General features: G+C 43.0%; 1 protein-coding gene across 17 annotated transcripts in view; it reads left to right on the top strand.

Annotated features, from left to right (window-relative positions):
- Positions 1-25003, top strand: part of Sox5 (SRY-box transcription factor 5) — an 857426-nt gene that overhangs the window by 802768 nt on the left and 29655 nt on the right. For all 17 annotated transcript variants that reach the window (XM_070011779.1, XM_070011777.1, XM_070011776.1 and 14 more), the window contains one exon: positions 14336-14513. In XM_070011779.1, coding sequence (XP_069867880.1) covers positions 14336-14513 — 178 coding nt within the window. The remainder of the gene's footprint in view (positions 1-14335; positions 14514-25003) is intronic.

The raw sequence follows: 25003 nt of genomic DNA, 5'->3' as shown, positions 1-25003 counted from the left end.
GTTGAAATTCTTTATTCTCTACCATTTTTTATTCTCATCATCACATCTCAGAGTGATTCTCTTTACTAATTAAATATTGGCTAACTTCATTCTTTCCATAACACACACACACACACACACACACACACACACACACGAGATGCCCCAGGTGTAAATTTCTTTTTTTAAAAGTACAATAAACTCGAAAGTCTTGATTAGGATGACAGAAGAGTATCTACGTATTAATTTACTTATCAGATTTTTATCTGCATTTTTTCTCTTGAGGGAAGAAATATGTCCTTCATTTTTTATTTCAGTTTTACAAAACAGATCAGAAAGAAATCAATGCCATCATTAAATCAACATAGACAGGGGAATCAAAGCAATAAAGCTACGGATCACATTCAAAACTGAAGACAGACAACTCCAAAACCCTGACCAGTGAGGGCTTAGATAAATGGGCAACTTTTATCTTTTACGCGTTACGGAAGATTAAGTGAGAATGGAGGAGGCCCGAAGGTAGTCATTCAGAAATACACTAAGCCTGTGTGCTTACAGCGACAGACAGCAGACCATGTCTGTGAGAGGATATGATGATAAACATTTTTCTTTTTGCCAGTACTGGGGCTTGAACTCGGGCCTGGGTGATGTCCCTTAACTTTTCCACTTACAGCTGGTGCTCTACCACTTCCCGGCTTTTTTTTTTTTTTTCCTGACTAATTGGAGATCAGAATCCCTTAGATTTTCTTGACCAATCTGTCTTCTAACTTCCATCCTCAGATCTTAACCTCCTGAGCAGCTGGGATTACAGGCGTGAGCCTCTAAGCCCAAACAACACGCTTTCTCAATGGCCCGCAACACTGAATTTCACTAAAAGCCGGATTGTCAGAGGCTGACAGAGTGGTGGAAAGTTTCCACCAAAAACAGCTGTGAGTTTCCCTGACCTTGATTCGTGAACCCATCACAGCCCTGGGAGAAAGCCTTCTTTCTTCCCTCTGCTGACCTTCACTGAGGTGATTGGACCTTTCTTAGCGTTCGGTGCTCTCTGTGGGAGGCCCAAGTCTTCCAATCACAGTCTCTCACAGCTCTGGTGTGACTCGGAGCCCGACTCTTCAAAGAAACGTACCAAATATTGTGATTTGGGATTTTTCAAAGGGATTAAAAATGACAACCTTCCACTTCAGAGAAAACCGAAAACCCAAATTTCCTCTTCTCAAGCTGTACAGTAGCAAAGCAATATGGAGGAAAATACGTAGTCAACTAGGTAATTATTACTTTGGGCCAAACCTTACTAACAATATCAGGAAGGGATCAGAAGATCACCCTTTCAGAAAACCACAAATTATATTATCTTCACATTTTGTTGGGGTACTCTGTAAAACCCACGATCCGCATTAGGATTTGATAGGGAACACTTTTAAATCGAGCCTTTCAAGAACTAAGGGAACTTTTTTTTTCAAGTCTATTATATAATTTGTCGTGCAATTTTGATGACTTTTGGCAGGGTGGATATTTCATAAATAGGAGAAAAAGAAATTGAGGCAAGAAATAGGCTGAAATACTGCAAAAAAACCACATCTTTTTTGTGATATTTCTAGTAATACTTAAAATAACATGAGAACAAAATATTGTTGTGAAATGTGTCTTCCAAAGCATTGTGACAGCACTAGGAGTGTCTTTAAATAGGTACAGATTTGTGTTTTCTTTACTTCTCCATGCAAGTCTTTTGAGGATCAAAATTTCATTTTAAGTCAGTGGGAGCTCAGGATTGAGGCCAGCCCTCCATGGGTACAGGAGCAGGCAAGAATTTTGGGTCAAATGTTGGAATTTTTGAATGCCAATCTTCACGCAGATAATGCTGTCATTTATCTTAAGAAAATGACAGTTTTAAGAGAAACTCTGGGTACTTTTATTTTGGTTTGGTTTTCATCCATCATTTTCCACTGGCATTCCTAAACTTGCACTAAGCTAGACTTCAGCTCTGTTTTAGCTGGGACTATAATAAATGCACTTGCAACAAAATGAGGAGCAGAATGATCAAATCCAAAAGAAAGACTCTATCAGGTACACTTTTATCAGCTGCATGATAAGTGTCTCTCCATTTAATGTGCTCTCAATAAATGTTCACATCAATTCAAGATATGAACTTTGGCTCTGAGTTCTCAGCGCTTGTGAACTAGTTTTCAGATACCAGTTTTTGTGAAGTTTCACTTATTCAGACAGCAGGGTCTAAGCGAAGGTGTCCATACAGGGGCTCTTTTTAATATCAGTAATGTGAAAAGCAAATAAAATCAGTATGCGGGTTATTCTCTACTGTAATATAAAACTGGGAGCTGTTGTGTAAAGTTATTACTCTCTAAACTATTGACCATATGAAATAAAACAGTGAGAACTCTGAGACAAAAATAAAAACAGTAAAATACGTTTTTAAAAAACATGCATTCGGGTCAGGAGGCATGGCTCAAACAGTAGAGCACCTGTTGAGCAAAAGTAAAGTTCAAGGCCCAGTACTACCAAAAAAAAAAATTCTTTCAGGACTTTCCTGAGTTCCACTTAAGAACAAGATCCAGGCAGGACACACAGAGTTCAAAATACATAATTCAATAAAGCCCAGCAGTGGTGAGTGACTTACACCTGTCACCCTAGCTACTCGGGAGGCTGAGAACTGAGGATCATGATCTGAGGATCATGGGCAAGAAAGCCCATGAGACTCTTTAATTAACAGCTGGAAGTGGAGGCTGGGTTGGTTCAAGTGGCAGAGCGCCAGCCCTAAGCAAGTAGAGTCCAGCAAGAATAAGAGGCCCCAGATTCGGGCCTAACACTAGTACCCCACACTGCTCCCCCCAAAGAAACCTGTAAAGCAAATACACTCATTTTGTCATTTCAGTTCCGTCTAGGCAATATGATCCAACACTCTTCTGTCATGATGTCATTACAAGGACTATAAAGTCTTCCACGCCAGCCAGACGGTGAAATGCATTATTCTTCTAACGTTATGGGCTGGGAAAAATTAAGCACCAGACATTACAGCCGAGTTCCACTACACATTAATTATTTTAATAGACTGTTTCTTAAATGAATATCTGATAAATCAGTCTCACCATCCCTCACGCTCCGTGGCATGCTTAACTCACTGCAGACACTTAAGAATCATGACGCCGTGAGAGCGAGACCACAGATTCACGATGGCGATCATTAAAACCAAACGCTTTCCGGATGCTCACTTCTGAAGCTTTGTGTAAATCTTGTCTGACTTGCCTTGGTCTCCGTACCTGGAGTTTTACACTGAAGACGCAGGATGCAAAAATCAAACTAAACTTCCCTACGTTGAGAAAACAATGGATTTCAGATGAATTAGCTCAAAGGTCACTTGACCTCGATTTACAGCTGGTGTCTGCAGGTCTCCGTCCATAGACCATGCAGGAATTCTCTGTCTTCATGGCAGAGACTTCCAAGAGAGGTGATAGCCATACAGAAAGTCAACTAATCCCACATTTTACGTCGTGTCCCAGCAATGGTGCCTCTTGTTCCCATAATACCTTGGGCTCCCCCTCAGACCTTTCTTCTTCCCATAATGCTGTGAGCTCCCACCCAACAAATCAGAAGAGCTGGGGTGGAGCAAGCCGCCAGTGCACAGCCCAGCAGAGGAGAGGGAGGAGGAGACTCTATAACAATGGCCCTCCAAGACCTCTCCATTTGACCCCCAAACTTTGCGCTCCTCTCCACAGACAGTTGTTTCAAATCTGTTTTGCCGCCTTCCCACTAACTCGCTCTTCCTGCCGTAAACACGTGGACTAATGAGGGTGCACCCTCTAACCTTCCAGGGAAGTTTCCAGGCATCAGTCAGAGGATTAGGACAAGAACATGATGACAGCATCACCGTTAGGAGCCTGTGATGAATGGAGAGCCGTCAGTGGCTTCCTTCTGCCCATCCGTTATTACCCCTGGCTCCACCTGACATTACTGTCTCGCTTCTATGTGACTGCAGTGGTTCTGTCTGCCAGTCATATGTGTTAGTGACATTTCTATTTTTCTGCTCTCCTGTTTAATCGCACTTGTGGTTTTGGTAAGGATGTAGGCGAGGAGTACAGGTTTTGGTTGTTGTTGTTTATATCCAGGTACAGGCAGAAAAGCCACCCCAACATAGAGATGGCAGGGGAATTTGATTGGCATAATTCTTGTTTCTTTGGTTGATTTTTCTAATGCTGCATTAGTCTATGAGATCTTTGGGGTTAGGGAAGGGTGTGTGTGAGAGAAAGGGAGGGAGTATGTGTGCTTGTTTGTATGTGTGTTAGAAAGAGGAAGAGAGAGGAGAGAGGAGATGGGAGAGAAGGTAAAGAAAAGGGGGAAGGAAAAAGGAAAGTGGGGACAGAGGGAAGGAGAGCCAAGATTTCTCACTCTGGGAATCCTTGCCTAAGTTTTATACATATCTTCAAGCAGAATGGTGAAGATGAAAATAAGAGTAAATGTTTCAGACGCTTCACAATTATAAATGTAAGGACCAATTGGGGCCCAAAACTCATTTCCACCTTCATATTGATAGTCCCCAATGCCTTAATTCCTCTAAAGCATTTTTAAAGGCGTTTGGAGGTTTCCATGTGGAGGTTCATAAGGAGAGCAAGTAAGGTGATTGGCACCATTCTTAGTGTCCTGGGCCTCTGTCTAGCCCTTGTTCTGAAGAACTGTTAATGACTATAAAGAGATAACAGCAGTCATCCAAAGGTAATGAGGGCCAAGGAATAAAATCCACCAGCATGATGAGGATTTGGACGTGGTCTGGGGACGAGAGGTTAAACGAAGCTGGGTCTGAAACGCCATTGAACTCAGACCGGCTCAGGTTCTATCTCATCAAATGTTATTGCTGATGCTTATATTCCTCACATTCTTCCTCTGTGAAAAACAGTCAGAAAAATTTACTAAGCAGAAGTTTTGTGACTGGATTTCAACTTGGGCGCTGTAGGCTAAAAGGTTCCCCACGTAGCATTCGTCTCAATAAATACAGGAACGCTCTCTCTCTCCAATCTACCTTTGGAATATCAGGTTACATCAAGAATCACCTAAGATGTCAAAAGGTAAATTGAAAGTACTAAAGAGAAAGGAGAGAAAATAAAAATACAAAGAGAGAAGAAAGGGAAACATCCAAGGAATGGAACCTCTCCGAAGAATTTTAAATAAAGATGGGGCGGTTTTATTACAGATGAAGCTGTTCGAAGGCCAAGCTTGGTAGCCTAGGCCTATAATTCCAGATGTGCTGGAGATTGAAGGATCCCAACTGAAAGCTGGCTCAGGCATCAAAGAGACAAGAGTCTGCTCTGAAAAATAACTGAACGGGGCAGGAGATGTGCGCAAGTGTGCGCGTCATCTGCCTAACAAGCACAGGACCTCGAATCCAACGAAAGGTCCGTACTGAAAGCAAACAAGAGCACTTTTTGGAGTTTCTTCAACACAGGATAGCCGGCTCCCCCCCAGCTTTGGTTCCCAGCTAATAATGGCTTCATCCACATTTGGCAATATCTGGAGATGTTTCGGTGATTGTAACTCGGGCTGGTGCCACAACCACATCATTCTTTTAAGTATAGACTTCAGCCATCCATCGATGCTCTACACGTCGTACACAGTAAGCCCCAAACCAAGAGTTTTGCAGGCCAACATAGCAATGATACTGAAGTTGATCATGTGATCCAGACAAGTGAGAAAAACAGATGAGGTGTTCCATCCAACAGGAAGCGACCCGTGGCAACGTCTCCTTTGACCTGGAACCAGAAGTCACACTGCCACTGCGGTGACATCCCGCTGCCTGTATTAGTGAACCTCCACCCATTGTGGGAGAGGACCCGCATCCTGACCAGGGAGCAGGCACTGCCGAGCGCTTTCCGGAGCTCACAGCTGGATACCAGACGCTCATGCCTTCTTTCCTAGCTACTCAGGAGGCTGAGATCTGAGGATCATGGTTCAAAGCCAGCCTGGGCAGGAAACTCTGTGAGACTCTGATCTCCTATGAACCACCAGAAAACCGGAAGTGGCGCTGTGGCTCAAGTGGTAGAGCGCCAGCCTTGAGCTGAAGAGCTGAGGGACAGCTCCCAGGCCCTGAGTTCAAGCTCCACAAACTACCAAAAAAAAAAAGAGGAGGAGGAAAGCAACAGCACATTCTTTGATTCAGATACTTCTGAGATGCTTTTCTTCCATTAAAAAGTGATTATAAAATGTACTTGACTTCTAAATGCCACACATGCTACTTCTTCTGTTTTTAAACATATGTGTGTGTGCGTGTTTGTAATTTGTAGTTTACAGAATTGAGGCATTAAATCAAAAACTAAATCAGGAGACAAGGAAAATCCTCTGGTAGGGTAGAGAAGGAATAGACAGCAACGTAAGCAACAAATTAAGTGATGCTATTGGAACAGCCTTAAATTAATTAAGAGCCAACAACTCAAATGCAAAAGAAAGACATGATTACCACAGTGAAGCAAAATTCCCCACCTACACTTCTAGAATTCACTTACTTTCAAGAGAAATTAAAAGGTGTACACTAAAGTGTAAAATGGCAAGGTACGGAAGCTTAATGAGAAAGTCCAGCACATTACCCTGAGCGAAATAACTTAATGACCAAGAGAAGGAAGGATGGCATTAGAATGGCAAAAGTGTACAGAGAATTCCTGGAGAGCTCCCTTCCCCGTTCACAAGGCCTTCAGCAGTGTGCAAATCCAAAAGCATCTGGTCATAAAAAGCACCATCAAGCCTATCTGTTCTGTAAAATAAAAGACACTACCTGCTAATCCAGTAAGGAATTGGGACAGCCGCTTGAGTAGAATTCCTAAGTCATCCTAGACTAAGAAAGTGATTGTGACCTTGTCAGGATTTTCTTTATCTTATTACCCCGATTGAAAGGATCTAGAGGGTGCACCCCCATTCCGACCGATGCCATCTAGAGGTGGGAGTCGTTTCTCTGTAGATCAGAGGACGAGAAGGTCAAAGCATTTCCAGCAGAAGGAGCAACTTAGTTGGAAAGCAGTGAAACAGACCCTCTGTGGAGAAGGGCCCAAACTTTGGGAGTCAAATAGAGTCATTTCAGAGGTTCATTTTTATAAAGAGACTCCTCCCCTACCCCCTCGCCCAGGTGGTGCACTGGTTGCTTGATAGCTTCTGCGTGTCCCACTCAACGCTTTGGATTGGTTCAGTGGGAACCCACAGCATTGTGGGAAGAAGAAAGGAGTGAGTGGGAACCCACGGCATTCTGGGAGCCAGGCCACCGGGACGGGCCACACATTACCTCTGTATCTCTAGCAGGTCCCCTTTTTCCCCCTCAATCCTTTTTGCAGACCCTCATGCTACATCTGTTTTAATTTTGTAGGAACTCTCTTCCAAATCACACAGAAGAAATGCCTTGCTTGGGTGGGAGAGACAGCAGAGCCCTCCCGCTCCCCCAGAATGGACAGGGTAGAGGAAGAGAGAGAGAGAAGGAGCGGTTGCAGCCCTGTTGCTTGCTGAACCATCCCTCCTTCCTTTAATAAGATTATCCCATCAGAGAGGATAATCCCCCGTGGGTTTCATGGATGTCTAACTCTTTTCCATCTGTTATTCCTGCAACTTATGTCACACGAGCGTCCAAGACAGAGCGGGGATAATTGTATTTCTCACACCATAGAGAGGATGAAGCCTGCAACATACTACACATGTACACATACATGCATAGCAATCCCCCTGTCCATCTCCTATGACCATTGGCTCCTTGAAGTGTCTTTATAAATGAAATTAATTCAAATGCATAGACACACTGTCCTCAAGAGATTCAGCTTAGAGGCAAAGCACCATCAGCCTATTTAGGGTAAACATACTTCATTACCACAGAAAACCTGAGCTTTGAAGACCCATGTCTAGATAGCAGTTGATTGGTATTATGTTAGTGTCCAGCATAAAATAATGCTTGATAGAGTCCTGTCGGTAGCTTACAGGTATAATCCCAGCAAGTAAGGATTAACAGCTAGAAACCAACCCAGGCAGGAAAGTCTATAAGAATCTTATCTCCTGTGAATCACCAAAAAGCCAGAAGTAGAGCTGTGGTTCAAGTGACAGAGCACTAGACTTGAGCAACAACCACAAAAAAGCTCAGAGAGACAGTGCCCAAGCCCTGAGTTGAAGCCCCTGGACTGGCATGGAAATACTATATAATAGATAGCGATAAGTAAATGGATGCCCGATTGCATGTGTTTTATGTATTCTTATCTGTTTTCTCTAATGTCAAATTAAGGTTGATTTCCAATTAATAAATATATAAGGAAGTATTAAGGAAGTGGAATTCTGAGACACCTGTGGTATAATGTGAACCAGATTAATACTCGGATAATAATATTGAAGGAGGTAAAGTTGACATTTTTATTGAAAGGTGTGTAACTACTAGTATTATCATCAGGTCAAGATCTCAGAGGCCAAGTAGTCAGGTATGGATATGGTTCTATGTTGTGAAGGACAAAAGGGAAAATAGGAATTAATCAGTAGACCTCTTTAGCAGACTGGAAGCTCTATTTTCTAGTTCTCTATTCAAATTCCTTAGCAAGGAAATAAAAGCAAAGGGACTGAGAGAAAGAAATAATCCTCCGAGATTCCGAAGAATGCCTTTTCTTTGATACATTATGTTTAAATTTTCTCAGTCATTCAGTGTTTGCAAATTCTGAAATTCTGAATATTGCACAGTTGCGCTGCAGTAACAATATCTCACAGAATAACCCTATTTTGAAGCAGTCTGCATGGAACCTATTTTTAACTGAATAGTGTTTGTGTGCAGTAATCGGTGAGCCCGTGTTGGCAATTGGTGATGTATTTCTGTCAATGTAAGGTCCAGATTTGTACCAATTCTTTTATAAGATTTATTCTTCCTTTGGGTCCTGGTCCTACGCCTTGAACTCAGGCCTTGGTTGTGTTCCTGAGCTTTTTTTTTTCCCTAAAGGCTAGTGCTCTACCATTTGAGTCACAGGTCCACTATTAGCCTTTCTGGTGGTTCATTGGCTATATGAGTCTCCCAGATTTTCCAGCCTCAGGCTGGCTTTGATCTCTCAGCTTCCTGAGAAGCTAGAATGACAGGCATGAGCCACTGGTGCCCAGATATGACTATTTTATCCACCTGATACATTGTCCTTTGCTAGGCTATGGATTAGTTGGGTACTCCCTAGCATTCTTACTGTGCTATTATGTGAGATGTTTGCTTGCAGACAAGTCGTAGTAGCTAAGAGGCAGTGGAACTTGCTTTCTCTATTTGAATTTTACTTGGTTTGCCTTTCATCTTAGATAATTAAGATTGAGCCAGTAGTTTATTAGAAATTATATTCACGAAGACCCAGAATACTGTTGTACCATGTATGGATTTACATGAATCCTTAGGATTTTTCTCAAATAGCATATTTAAGAAAGTTTTTAGTATTACCAAGGGAAAAAAAATTAATTCTTTCTCTCTCTCTCTCTTTTTGGTGTCTTGAACTCAGAGCCTGGGCGCTGTCCCTGAGCTTCTTTTGTTCAAGGCTAGTGCTCAACCACTTGAGCCACGGCACCACTTCTGTTTTTTTGATGGTTCATTGGAGATGAAAGTCTCACGAACTTTCCTGTCCAGGCTAGCTTGAACCTTGATCCTCAGATCTCTACCCCCTGAGTAGCTGGGATTACAGGCGTGAGTCACTAGTATCTGGCATTGCCTCAAATTTTTTTTCGTTTTTTGTTTTGTTTTGTTTTGTTTTTTTGGTTTTTTGGGTCCGGTCATGGGGCCTGAACTCTGGGCCTGGGCACTGTCCCTCAGCTCTTCAGCTCAAGGCTAGCGCTCTACCACTTGAGCCACAGCGCCACTTCTGGCTTTTTTCTTTTTGCTTATGTGGTGCTGAGGAATTGAACCCAGGGCCTCATGCATGCAAGGCAAGTGCTCTACCACTGAGCCACCTTCCCAGCCCTGCCTCAAATTTTAATGTGATCTAAAGAAAAAAAACAACGTAATTTTAGTGTATGTGCACTAACATTTACATGATTTGTTCCATGATAGAACTATATGACTATGTCTAAGTATCAGAAATTGCATTCCATTTGACTCTCTTTAAATATAGGATTAAAGTTCTATAAATTAGAATGCATTCTGTGTTGACTCAAAAACCTAAGGTTCACCAAAGCTTTCTGAGCCTACATTACTTCCATGAAATTATTAAAAACTTCACAGTATTGAGTATTAAATAAATGATTTAAGATATTAATAATGAAATCTATAAATGTAAACAAAAGCTTCTTACTAGCTAAAACATGTTTACCTTATCTTACATGTTTATTTAAGCTTACTTAACCTGAGATTTACAGATACAAGTTTAAATCCATTTAACAATTACATAAATTCTTAATGATCACTTTTGTATAAATGAATTATTTGTGGATTTTGATATTTTCCAAAGTTTCAATAATAACTGGGCAAGTAATTAGAGGGTAATGGCGATCCTCTCTAATTCTTCATGTGTTTAGTAGCAATGCATGCCCGATGTTGACAATTACCTGCATTCTTTTATTTATAAATTTTTATTTTACTTATGAATGGAAGATTACACTTTCGTGTATATTTTATTCATAAGAAATAAGTTTAGCCAGGTTAACCTTCCCCATTCCTTCTAAATAACACATTCTAGGTAAAAACCAAAACGGAAGTCAGATACCAGTAGTTCATGCCTACAGTCCTAGCTCCTGAGGAAGCTGAGCTCAGTCAAGTTCAAAGCCAGCCTGGGCAGGAAAGCACAGAAGACTGTTGCTTCCATTAACCCACCAAAAGTGCAAGTGGAGCCGTGGCTCAAGTGGTAGAGTGCCAGCCCCAAGTGACAAAACTAAGGAATAGCTCTCAGGGTCCGAGTTCAAGCCCCGTACCAACACAGACACACACAGACACACACACAGACACACACACACACACACATACACACACACACACAGACACACACACACACGCACACACACACACACACACACACACACAGAAAGCTTGAATTCCCATGTTTTACTGCTCAAGTTCCTGATTATGAGACTGCAGGTCATAAAATAGTCAGGTCCATCCTAGATAAGGTTTTTAAATTTTCATCTATAGGCAAAGGAACAATAATGAATAGGAAATGAGAAAGTTCTGTAATTGTTGTATTTTTCACAAGTAATAGGCATGGTGAGCTATCTCCATAGTAAATTATTAAAAGAACCAAGTTGTGAGATAATGTGCTATTACGGGTCAAAATTATTTATACCGTTAGCAGTATAAAGATTGTGTGTGTGTGTGGGGGGGGGAGATTCTTATGAACTGTACCATTAGCCTGGCCACATCATGAAAGGGAAGAAAAAAGGAGAGAGTTTAATGACATTTGTATCAGCTTTGAGACTTTCAACCTTGATGATGTCCTTGGGGCCTTGAACTTTTTGGCCTTGCAGACAGCTGTGCGGCCCAGGCTCACTCCTGTAATCCCAGCTACTCAGGAGGCTGAGATCTGAGGATTGCTGTTAGTTAGAAGCCAGCCCAAGCAGGACAGTCTGTGAGATTCTTATCTCCCATTAATCCCTCTGCTGTACGTAGCTCTCGTGGTAGAATGCTAGCCTTGAGCAAAAGGAGCTTCGTGACAGAGCTCAAGCCCATGTAAATGTTAGTGCACATACACTAAAATGAAGTAATACTCAAGGGCTCAGAGCTCAAGCCCAGAGCCCAGGACTGACCAAAAAAAAAAAAAAGTTCTAGTTCTGTGACAGAAGCCACTGGTATCTCAGAGAAGGGAGAAGAAAGATGCAGCATGTGCCAAGTAAATAGCACCAAACAGTTAGGACAGTTGGGCTTCATAAGGGAAGGTCTGGGTTCTAATCCCGTCACCCCACAGAAACTTAGCAAATTTATTCTGCAAAGGAATATTTCCGTTTTCATCCAGTGCAGATGATATCGCCCACACACATTTTAAAGACTGGAGGTAATAGTGCATATTATTTTTTTAATGTGAACCCCTTCTATTGAGAAATGGTTTCCTTAAACCGTGTTTGAAGCCTGTGAAACTTCTGTAGGTTTTCCTGTGTCAGGCAATGGCTTTTAAACTCTGTGATACTTCAGAATCTCCTGGGAACACTGACCGATATACAGGATGCTAAAGGGCCTGTGATACAGACCATGCCTAGAAACAAGTCCACAGAGATGCTACTGCTGTCCAGGCAGCCCATTTTAAGAACTGTTTATCCATAACCGAGTCTGTACAGTAGATACGCAATACTTGCATGTTTCTGAACTAGACAGACAGGTAGGCAGACAGACAGAGTTCGTATACCAGATTGCCAGAATGATCTTAGGAATTTTCAAATAACTTTTCTCTGAACAGAGGAGTCATAAGAGCAATTCATCATAGTTAGTTCATGGGTTGTATAAATCCACCAAACCACAGGATCAAATTATAACTCACAAATAACCCACCTAAAAGTCAGGTGTCACCTTAAAAAAATCTTTTTATTATTTAATAGTCATACAAAGGGGTTACCATTTAACAAAGCCATTTTATACCATTGACCAGCCACCATATCTTTCAAATGGATTTCTCTCAACATTTATGGGTAAATATGTACATACCATTGCTGAAGATGTTTGCTAACATGTGTTTTTCTCTCCCCTAATTAGCCCATTTAGTTAAAGATTGTTTTGTGTTCAGTAAATCATCCTATTATTGTGACGTTAACTCATGAACAACTAACAACTAAGTAGAAGCCAAACTTGTGCTCTGCAGTAAAATCTCTAATTTCTTTGTTTACTAACGTCCAGGTGCCAGTGGCTAATGCCGATGATCCTAGTTCCTCATGTGGTGGTGATCTTAGGATCGCAGTCCAAAGCCATCATTGGCAGGAAATTCTGTGAGACTCTTACCGCCAGTTAACCACCCCAAAGTTGGAAATGGAGTAGTGGCTCAAGTGCTAGATACCAACCTAGAGCAAGAAAACTAAGAGAGAATGGGAGGGCTGGAGTTCAAGCCCCAGTATTAGCACACATGTGCACGGGCATGCACACATACACACACAGTAACATGTACGAAAGAGGGGCACACTATTCCAATTGGAGAGTACAGGAAGTGAATGAACCAGCCTTCTCAGCAATGTTTAAAAAAGTAGTGCTATGTTATCAATACTATTTGATTCTTAAATTGTGTGATATAAAGTTTGGTGGTACTGTATCCATGAATTTGTGTAGGAATTATCTAAGAGCTACTATAGAAAGGTATGCAATTGAGTTAAAACTGTTTGACTATACAATAACTGTAGACCACCAATCACACCCAGATGTGTTTATACCACATGTAGTATACTCTAAGGAAAATGCCAAACACACAGTATCATATATAAATAAGTAGAACATATTTGGACAATGTCAATTGTGTTTATTCTCATTTTTAGATCAAATCCAAAAGTGTTTTGTCTGAAACCCAGAGAAAGTCAGGAAATGTTCTCTTTTCGTATGTCATTTGGAGACTCTGTCTGACCAGAGCTAGGTAACTACTTAAGTCCTTCATCTTGGATGTCCTTTACCCAAAAGTAGAAAAATGTTTCAGATTTCAGGTCCCTTCTTGGAGGTGAGACAAACAAAAACAAAACTAAGCCGGGCACCTGTGGCTCACATCTGTCATCCTAGCTACTCAGAGGGCTGAGATCTGAGGATCAAGGTTCAAAGCTGGTCCAGGCAGGGCAGGAAAGTCTCCAATATACCAAAAGAGCCAGAAGTGGAGCTGTGGTTCAAATAATAGAGTACTAGCTTTAAGAAAAAGATGCTCAAGGACAGTGCCCAGGCATTGAGCTCAAGCCCCAGGACCAGCACAAATAGAAAAGAAAGAAGAGATGGAAAGGAAGGGAGGGAGGGAGGATGGAAGGAAGGAAGGGAAGGAAGGAAGGAAGGAAGGAAGGAAGGAAGGAAGGAAGGAAGGAAGGAAGGAAGGAGGGGGAGGGAGGGAGGGAAGGAAGGAAAGAAGGAAGGAAGGAAGGAAAGAAGGAAGGAAGGAAGGAAAGAGGGAGGGAGGGAAGGAAGGAAGGAAGGAGGAAGAGAAGGAAGGAGGCAAGGAAGGAAGGAAGCACTAAAATCCCACCTGCCTCCTAGTTTTAAATGAACATTGTAATGTCTCTTAACAAATGTGAATAGCATGAAGAATAGCGTTTAAAGACTGTTTCTTCCAGGTGGAAGCCCTGTGTACAGCCTGCCCTGGGCTGGGAAGGTGTAGCCCCTAGCTAGCGGTGGCCCGAGGTGCCCAGCTGTGCCCAGAGCAAGGCGGGCCCGGTGGGGGGCCCCCCCGTCAGGTGGACGCTGTGACCAGCCCTCCCTTCTCACAGCCCCGTTCCACGGTCGTTGCAGGATGAAGTAGCACAGCCACTGAACCTATCCGCCAAACCCAAGACCTCCGATGGCAAGTCGCCCACATCGCCCACCTCCCCACACATGCCAGCGCTGAGACTAAACAGCGGGGCAGGCCCCCTCAAAGCCTCGGTCCCCGCTCCCCTGGCCAGCCCTTCAGCCAGAGTTAGCACAATAGGTAAGTGCTGTCTCCCTCCTGTCCTTGCTGATCTCCCCCCCCCACCCTCCCCCTTGGCGGTGATTGATTGGATGAGATCACATCTCTGATGATCTCTGATGTCATACAAAACCCCAGGCCCAGATCGGGCTCAGCTAGGAATCTCAAGTGGAATTACCCCCCCACCTGTTCAAACACACCAAGGAAATTTGCAAATGAAGGGCCAAGCCTGTAATCTTCTCCGGGAGGTGACGGTGCATGTCTCCTGTGTTTATATGTGTTAAGTTTTGTCTTTCAAGTTTATCAGAGAGAGAGAATTACCTCAGTCGCCCTAACTGACTAATAGTCATATTCTCAGGCTGCCGTGGTTAGAGAACCTGCCTTTCTTGTCGCGTGGCGTACACAGTGTAGGTAGTAAGGAGATGCATCATGTCTAGATCAGCTGCTGCCCACCAGGATGGGTTCTTTCTTCTGATCCATTCTGCTTGAAGAATGCTGCTTGGATTTAACGAAGTAGTGTGGAGTATTGTTATTACTAGAGTGCTCCCACAGGCAGACAAATTTCAACAGTTTTTTGTTTCATGATACATAGGTAAATTTGCACACATGTACTTAATTCAACACACATTGATTGAATGTTTATTACTCACATAAAATTATGGAGCGGCTAGACACACTGGCCATCAAATAGTCAGCTTAAGTTTACGTTGGAGAAAAGCTATTTATGCTATAACACAAAATGGCTATAGCAGGAGCTAATCCAGAGCCTCGGTATAAATCTGCAGGCCAAGAGAGGTGCATGTCTGATTCTATTTGGGAAGAATCAGAAAAGACTAACTTTGAGATAGCATAGTCTAACCTAAGCTTTGTAGTACAAACATGTTCTTGGGCATTCTGATCTGTAAGGGGAAAAAAAAGGAGTAATATAATGTTTGAGAAATGCACTGATTATGATAAAGTATCAAGTGCCTACATGCTAGAAAATGGAAAAAGCTTAAAACTGAAATCAGATGAGACACTCTCCTAAGGAATTGGGGTTTCTTTTCCAGATAGCAGAGGATCAGAACTTTGCAAAGAGCATCAATAACAGAAAAAAGCTCCTGGAATCAGGAAACCATTATTCTAACGTAAATTAGCAAGAGTGCTTTGCACAGGATAGAAATAAATGCTGAAGCTGGACACTGGTGGCTCATGCTTGTAATCCCAGCTACTCAGGAGGCTGAGATCTGAGAATCGCAGTTCATAGGCAGGTCAGTCAGCAAGTCCGGGAGACTCTTCATCTCCAGTGAACCCCCAGAAAACCGGAAGTGGAGCTGTGGCTCAAAGTGGTGAAGCACTAGCCTTGAGCAAAAGAGCTCAGGGACAGTGTCCAGGCCCTGAGTTTAAGCCCTACAACCAACCAAAAATAATAAACAATAATAAAGAAATAAGCTGTGATAAAAGGATTCAATAGGAGAGAAACTATTTAAATGAGAATTGACACAAGTCATCCACGACCAAATATGTCTGGGGTAAGGGTCAAAGGAGTCTAGCTTTCTGAATTTTTGAAGTAATGATTGTGTCTCCTTTAATTATGGAAGAGAACACCAACGTGGAGCACAATTTGGAGAACGACATAAATACAAAATGCGCGGTACGTGTCAGAAGCGGCGCATAATGAAGCATTGGGGTACTGATAATGCCATAGCGTGCTAGAGAAACAGGGTGTGTGGCAGCCAAGAGGAGATAAAGTTTCCTGGAAAAGGAGGTGTCTGAGTAAAGTCAGGAGTCCCAGTTGCTACCTATAGTTTCCATTTCCCATTGTTGCATGAAAAAATGTCCTAAAACTTAGGCACTTTAGACAACCAGCATTGATGTCCCCACATGTCCCGAGGAGCAGTTCAGCTGGTTAATGCCAGCTTAGGATTCACCATGATCCTGGTGGAGACACTGGCACAGCCCGAGTCCCCTGTGGGCTTTTAAGTGGGGATTGGATGGTCTGTATCCAAGATGGCCTCCCTTACACAGCTCTGGTTTGGAGACCTCAGCTCTTTGCAACATAGGTCTGGCCCACTGGCTACTCATAACCTGAGTTATCTTCTCCAAGGGCATGATCTGAGAGAGAGAGCAACAAAGCTCTAGTTCCTTCTCTGACCTGTGCTACAATCTCACAGGGTTCTGCTTGATTCTTCTCATTACGAGACCCAGAGGAACAGCCCCACTCCATGGAAGTAGAATTAGGCTCCAACTTTTAAAGGAAGAACCATTGGGCAGGTTGTAAAACCACCACAGGTTTCTCAGTAGGAAAGCTAACGGGAAGTAACATCCCAGCCTGGGAAAACTGTACATTTCACCAAAAGAAAGGGTATTTAATGACGGCCAATCCCACAGCAAGTTGGAGCGTGAAGAAGAAAAGCCTTAGGAGTTAGCTGGAGTTCACAGATAGGTAGAGTTTGACAAAGAGGATTTTAGTAGAATTGCAGGCTTCTGATGACAAAGATTCAGAGTATGAGCAAAGACAGCGCTGTTGATGATGTAGGCTAATCTTTTTGGTAAATTTTGTAAATTGGGAAGTGACTATAGGAAATGAGAGTAAAAGGTGTATCGGAATGAAAAGAGTCAAGAGAAAGGATTAGCTTTAGAAAAGAGAAAAGTGCATCTTTTATCTGAGACTGAGAGAAATAATGAGGAAAAAAAAAATGATCCAGGTTCAGAGAAAGTGGGGACTGGATAGAGCGTTGATTTGAAGGAGTGAATTTCAAATGCTTTAATCCCCACAGAGTAGAATTTGAGATGATTGGTGTAGAGGAATTCAGCATTGGGCCAAGGCGGGGCAGCTGTTAGAAGAGACGTAGAGAAAACTGAAGTTTAAAGAAGTTTGAAAAAGTTTGGGATACAAATGTGCTCTTTCATCATTATGCTCGAATGCTGGTATTCTGCTTTGCATTCTAAATGGCCAGACGGGAAGATTTGCTTTTATGTACGAAGTATGTAACAGAGAAAATATTTTATTTGGCAAGGATTCACTAGGCCAATATACACGAAGGCTCATAAATATCAGTGTTGATATTTGACTTACTTTTGCCATGTTATCGGAACTAAAATATTTAACGATTGAATAAGTAGTCTAGAGATATCTTATCGTATATAGAGAGTTGTGTTTTCAATTCAGGACTTTAATTCAGCATTCCCAAAGATGGCATAGGATTTTATAAAGTTAAGACATCATACCATGACATTTATCCTATGACTTTCTCCGCTCATGACCAAAACACAATTTTTTTTTTCCTGGAAAAAAATATTTTCTTTTTTTCCAAGGTATTGAGGCCACTGCAATTTACTTTTTTTCTTTTCCAGTGCATGCAGATGTTGAAAGCTAACACTGTAATGAATAGTAATGTAGTTAGGTAAAAGATGTGAGGATTAATAGTGTTGGAAAGGTCACCCTGAAAGAAGAATTAATGTGTTATGCCATTAATAAACCATGCAAAACTGTGGACCAAAAGATCACTAAAGTTATCATTAATGACATAAGGGCTCTTTGCTGTGTATCTATTAGCTACAAACAAAGTGACTTTTCAAGGTTGGTGACTAATATCCCAGTTTGTTCTATAAGAACGCTTTTGATTGATATGCAAACAAGAGGCCATGTAAAAGAAAGGTTCCTTCAAAGGAATGAAAAGCCCAGCACCGAGGCTCTGCCTGTAATCCCAGCTGCTCCGGAAGCTAATATCTGATAATCAAGGTATGACGCCCATGTGGGCAGAAAAGTCCACGAGGCTCTAACCTCCTAGAAACCGGCGATAAAAGACCAAAAATGGAGCTTTGGTTCAAGCGATAGAGCTCCAGCCTTGAGAGAGAAAGCCAAGCAAGAACATGAGGTCCTGAGTTCAAGTCCCAAGACAATAAAATAAAGGCAGAATGACAGATCATTTTAGAACTGTCCTGCCTAGATGGTATTTTCCCCACACAAACCTTTTCGTCTACATGATACATACATATAGCACTTTAAACCTTTTTTCCAAAGCATTTTTCAACTATTTTCTTACTTTAGTAAGTCTACAATTATAGACACTTCACCAGATAGACTAAATATCCATATACCATATACTCAAAAAATTTTATTTTGGTCGAGCACTCAACGGTGGCTCACGCCCATAATCCCAGCTACTCAGAAAGCTGAGATCTCAGGATCATGGTTCAAAGCCAGCCCAGGCAGGAAGGTTCATGAGACTCTTACCTCCAGTGAACCACTCAAGAAAACTGGAAATGGAGCTGTGGCTCAAGTGGTAGAGCTCTCGTCTTGAGCAAAAGAGCTCAGGGACAGCGCCCCACAACCGACCCCCCCCAAATTCATTCACTCATTTTACACTTACATTGGAGATAACTAAAGAGGCCAAACGCCTATTCTTGCCCAGGAGTTGGAAGTAAGTTCCTTTCAGAGGACAGACAGTTCTATGATTCCATGCTTGTTTCTAATTCGAATTTTGGTTTGTTCTGGTATGAAGGATTGAACCCAAGGCCTCACACTTCCAAACCTCTGCTTCACCATGACGCTGCCTTCATTTCATTTTTTTAAGCTTAGTTTTCACTATCTTCAAGTCGTTGTACAAAGGGATTTCCTATGAGTCCAATTCACCTTGATCAACGGAAACAAACATGGCGGACAGTAGACCTACCCTTTGTCCTCGGGTGCCACTGAGACCCGTCCTGAGACCCTGATCCCTGAGCCAGCATTCCTTCTCCGTAGGGAGTCTCTTGGTATCGGATGTTCTTCTCCATCATTTACACTTTCACTCATCCATGTCCATGTGTGTTACAATGCCCGGTAGACAGAGCAGGCAGAAGTCCCGGATGAACGCTCTGAATATTTCCACCCTCTGTCCTGTTGTACTTCCCATTCTCCCATGTGAGGATACAGCTCTACCTTTATACTTACGGTAGACACGTGTTGAACAAATTGTGGGAAAGAATGCATTCAGGCTCATTCATTGGAGACGTTGTTTCTATCCTTTTATAGTTTTAAATATGGCAGAATCAAAGAGGAGAGTGCCCTGAATTGGCACTCTTTTTTTTTTTGCCAGCCCTGGGGCTTGAACTCACGGCCTGGGCACTGTCCCTGAACCTCTCTGTACTCAAGGCTAGCGCTCTACCCCTTGAGCCACAACACCACTTCTGGCTTTTTCTCAGTAGTGTATTGGAGATAAGAATCTCACGGACTTTCCTGTCCCGGCTGGCTTTGAACCACAATCTTCCAGTTTCAGCCTCCTGAGTAGCTAGGGTTACAGGTGAGCCGGCCACCAGTGCCCCGCTAGCATTGGTTTACTTTTATTGTTTGCTGGGACTGGGACTTGAACTCAGGGCCTGGGCACTATCCCTGAACTTGTTTTCATTCAAGGCTGGTGCTCTATCACTTGAGCCTTTACTTCCAGCTTCTAGCTGGCTAACTGAGGTTAAGAATCTCACAGGTTTTTCTGCCTGGGCTGGCTTTGAACTGTGATCCTTCTGAGTAGCTAGGATTAGAGGAATAGACCACCAGCACTGGGCTTCGATTACAAGGAAAACCACTATGGAGGTTTTAATGCCCAAACCTTACATCAGTGTAGATGATTAAGTGAGAAGACTATAATTCACAGAAAGCCCCTGGAAATTGGAGATGTCACTCAGCCACAGTTTGCAATTATACAAGCACTGTGCACTTTCCAGTTTACAAAATGCTTTTACATGTATTATCTAATTCTGGTGAGCTTTCACCGATGAAGCGATAGCTACGCATCAGGGCCAAAAATATTTTGATAGGAAAAGTGGCCTCAAAAATAAAATTCATATTGGTTGAAAATCATGTGAACACATTGCACCCTTACTTTCACTTACACATTTTAATGTTTTATATAAGATAAATACAAACACAGTGTCTAGTCAATATAAAACGGAGTAAGAATTTGTCTTCCTTGTCTTCAGCTGTGGCCTCAGACTTTAGCAAAATCCGTCATATGGCTCTCCAACAACGAATACAAAAAAACGATCCATTAACTCGGAATTAGAAAGGCATATATTTTACAGCTTAGAAATATGGATTTGTTCCCTCAAAAGACTCTTCTGGGCAAAGCAATCAAAGATCAAAAGAGAGGAAAGAAAGGCCCTCATGTAGTTAGTTCATAGTCGGATGTGACGATCGTAGAGAAAAACAAGACGATGTGACAGTCAAAAATTCTCCCAAGGTTTCAAAGGTAGCTGCGAGCTAGACTGTCCTAAACTTACGGGGGGGGGGGGGGAGCGCATGTCTGGCCTACGTTAGAAAAGTGCTCACGGGAAGGGTGACACTTGGATACAGTCTCAATCATCTTGCAAGAAAGGACTCCTGGAAGGCAGGGCTAGAGCCAAGGGGCCGGAGGCCCTTCTTGAACCAGGAAACTTTCCTTGTGCACACATGACACCGGACTCAAGAAAGGTTGGCCCAAAGGGAACAAGGGAAGGCACAGCGCAGCTGATACCACAAAGCATATTGTTTTTACAGCATATTAAAGCATTGCAGAGAGATTCGGGGTAGACATTAAAAACGTTTCCAGAGTCCCAAGGTAGCTGGGAAAGGATTCACCAGTGGGGTTATCTCTAGAAGATTCTCCACCGCCGTTAACACGGTCAAGATGGGGAAAGGCCACAGTGCAGAAACCTTTGTCACTGGAATGCTGTATTTCCTACACTTATATGAATGTAGAATTGGTGGGTTTTTTTTTTAATGGATGATGACAGATCATTATTTTACGAAATACTACTCTAAGGACCAGAGTAAGGAGAGATTTTTTTTTTCCTTTAACATCTGAACTCCACTTCCTGGGAAGAGTTTGGAATGTGCTATCTGGAGACAGAGTAGGAGACAGATTCAGAGAATGTCAGAGATAGAGGAAGAGGAAGCCATTAGCCTCGTGATAGGTGACGTGACTTTGGCAAAGGCAGGAAGACATGGGAAGACTTCTACCTTTGGTCTGGGTGGGGTAAAGGAGCTACTGCAGATGACTGACTTCCAAGCAACTAATGGACGTCTGGACAGATCTATGGAATCAAGCGCCAAGAAGATGGTGACATTCCAAGCAGGATGCTGCGTTGTGATGGAGCAGTGTAGCAGACAAAGCCGGGTTTCCGGAGCCAAGGGGTCCTGCCTCAATTCTTAAGTTTAAGAACTGAGGTAGTTGATTGGTGTCCTTGGATTGCCACACAGCTTACTGTGAACTACCCAACTTAAACTGTAAACATATTGCCGGGCATCGTAGCTCATACCTGTAATCCTAGCTGCTCAAGATGGTGGCTCAAAGCCAGCCTAGGCAGGAACATCCAAGAGACTTATATCCCGTTAACCACCAAAAATGCTGGAAGCGGCACTGTGGCCCAAGTAGAAGATACTAGCCTTGAGCAAAAAAAGCTCAGGGACGGTCCCCTGGTTCTGAACCCAAGCCCCAGTGGCAGTGCGCGCACACACACACACACACACACACACACACACACACAGGGTCTTCCCCCTTTTTCTGTGTGTCAGACCTCTCTGTTTCATTCTTCTTCTGGAGGTCACCAACCATTGGATTGCAGATTTCCCTTACATCCAAGATGTTCAAATTAATGACTTCTTCTGAGCCTGTACTTCCAGCCAAGATGGCACGCACAGATGCTGGGGGCTGGGATTTGTATGTAGCTTTTGGGAGATTGGCAGCTCAAGCTACTGTAGTTAGTTTAGTTTTCTCATCTTTCTTTCTTGTACGCCAGCCATTATTATTTTCCTTTACAGTGTATCTTCTCTACAGTTGGGTTTTCTCATCTATTTCTTCTTTTGTGCCTCTGAAAATATGTACAATGATTTTACTTAGAGAAGAAAGGAAGGGAAGAAAGGAAGGATGGAGGGAAGGAAGGAGAAATGAAGAAGAAGGGCAAGAGAGATGGAAGAAGGAGGACGGGAAAGAGAAGGGAAGGGAGAAAAGGAGGAAGGGAAAGAGGAAAGAGCAGGAAGAGAAAAAAGACAACAGGGATAGAAAAGAGAGGACAGGAAAAAGGAGAGAGGGAAAATCTTTGAGGATTTTTTTCATATCAGCTATAAAAAAAATCAAATTGTTATTCATTTAGCAAAGTTACAAAAGCTCACAATTTTCTTATGAGATTCCTCACCTGCATTTTCCACATCCCATTTGAAATATTAGCCAGCAGTAACATTGACCTTTAACAGTTCATGTCTGTCCTAGGAGACACACCAATAGCCTAATCGGGGACCCTCCCTTCTAATTTTGCTTTAGAGTACCGTTGCCTCAATTTACGACGAGGGCAGTCCACTCTGGTGGACTGACTAGCCGCTCAGGAGGCTGAGATCTGAGGATCACAGTTCAAAGCCAGCTCAGGCAGAAAAAATCCATAATACTCTTCTCTCTAATTAACCCCCAGAAATCCAGAAGTGGCGCTGTGGCTCACGTGGTAGAGCACTAGCCTCGAGCTGAAGAGCTCAGGGACAGCGCCCAGGCCCTGAGTTCAGGCCCCACGATTGACAAAGAGAGAGAGAGAGAGAGAGAGAGAGAGAGAGAGAGAGAGAGAGAGAGAGAGAGAGAGAGAGAGAGAGAGAGAGAGAGAGAACTGAGGATGAAATCTCAGAAAATAAAGCAGTTAACAGTGTTTACATCCTCAAAGACCAGGTTTCCCATACTCTGCCACACGTATTATTTCATTTAATTCTCCCTTCAGTGTTACATGGAAACTTAAGAGAGATTAAGTGTTATAATTTCTCAAATGTCACCCTCCCCAACCAGTAGAAGTGCAGAGTCATCCGGATTCAGTCTCTGAATTCCCCTGGGTTTGCCACTTTGCAAATAAAACGACAATGAGTGCATTGTGTCAGGAGACCATATGGATCCCTCTAATCTTGGTGACATTTGATTAAGTTGTGAATGTTATACCCATTTAATCAGTGAGACTTAGAAGAGGAACATGACTTATGAAATTCAAATGGCTGGGAAGTGTAAGATTTTTACTTCCACGGAGCCCAGCTCCCACACACCTCCCTGTGATTGAAAACTTGAACCAAACACCGAAGGATGGAACCCAGCGGGTCCATGAAGACAGCACAAGGAAGGGGAGAAGAGGGACTGTAGGATGCTGGGAAGGAGGGAGGGAAGGCGTCTCCATGGGGATGAGATACAAATGTCCTTCCGGAGTGGGAAAGGGAGAACTCAAGCATTCTGGGTAAGCTCGGCCTAGAAACCACAGAGACAAGGCTGGAAAGAAAGAAACAGGACACCTCTTAAGAGGGAACTCTGACATCTAACAGTGCTGAGGATCTAGCCTAGCTGATCACATGTTCCCATTTCCCATGCTATCATTGCTGACACCTCAAAGGTGTCTAACATGAACAAAATCTGAGGATATGGGCATTGACTCCACCCCCAGCAGAACATCAGAGACTGGAAACAGCCAGAGCGTGGATTATCACCCACAATGAAAATGAATATTTCTCTAACTAGACTATAAAACGCAAGACACAGCTGGGCGCGAGGGGCTCACGCCTCTAATCCTAGCTACTAAGAGGCTGAGATAGGATAATCACGGTTTGAAGTCAGTTCAAGCAAACTCAACTGCAAGACTCACACTTCCAACGAACCAGCAAAAAGCCTGACGTGGAACTGTGGCTGTGGTAGTAGAGCACCAGCCTCGAGAGAAAAAGCAAAGGGACAACACCCAGGTCCTAAACTCAAGCTCCAATACCTTAACCAAAGGAGGAGGAGGGAGGAGAGAGGAGGGAAGAGAGGGGGTGGGCGTGGGGAAGAGGAGAGGAAGAATGAGCTGAGCATCTCAGGCCAGCTCTGTCCTAGATGGACTCTATTTCATTTTAGAAATCTGAAAAGACTGAGTTTCCATAGAATCTATTAAGAAAGTCGATCAAGGAGTCAGGAGGTGTGAAGCGACTGGAAAGCCCCCTACCCACATCCTTTACACTAAATATTAGCCATAGCAATCAGTCTCGGGTATGTATAAATGACTGGTTTCCAAGCCATCCCTGCCCGTCACAAAAAGCAACAGGGTCCTGTCCTTATTATCTGTGGTTGGTTCTGTGACTGAATTACGATAATTAGCTCAGAATGTCAAAGCCCACAAGAGCTCGCGCTATTTCCCCTTTTCCTGTCACCTACCTTGTTACTTCCTGTTGGCCCCTAGAAGATGGCTTGGTGGCCCCTCAAAGGAGGCGTGGTAGAAGGGTACGAGGCTGTCACTTTAGAAAGAAACACGCCAAACACCCCACTAATCCTACATCAGCGTCTTCCACAGAAGTGTTCAAGCAGCAAGAAACTACTTTAGGGTGGTTGTGTGTGGGTGTGGGTGTGGGTGTGGGTGTGTGGTTCTGTGTTTTGGCAATCGTCAGATCAGATAGAAAATTCTCGCAAGACACCCAGGCTGTGTAATCTGACATGATTAGACAAGGCTCTTTCCTACCACAACATTCATAATTGAGACAAAAGAAAGAGTATTAATAACACTTTCCTCACACAGCAGTTAGCCATTTT

This window comes from Dipodomys merriami, unplaced genomic scaffold (assembly GCF_024711535.1).
Source record: "Dipodomys merriami isolate MVZ:Mamm:240054 unplaced genomic scaffold, mDipMer1.0.p SCAF_84, whole genome shotgun sequence".
NCBI classification, from domain to species: domain Eukaryota; kingdom Metazoa; phylum Chordata; class Mammalia; order Rodentia; family Heteromyidae; genus Dipodomys; species Dipodomys merriami.
This window is presented reverse-complemented; position numbering and strand designations above follow the sequence as displayed.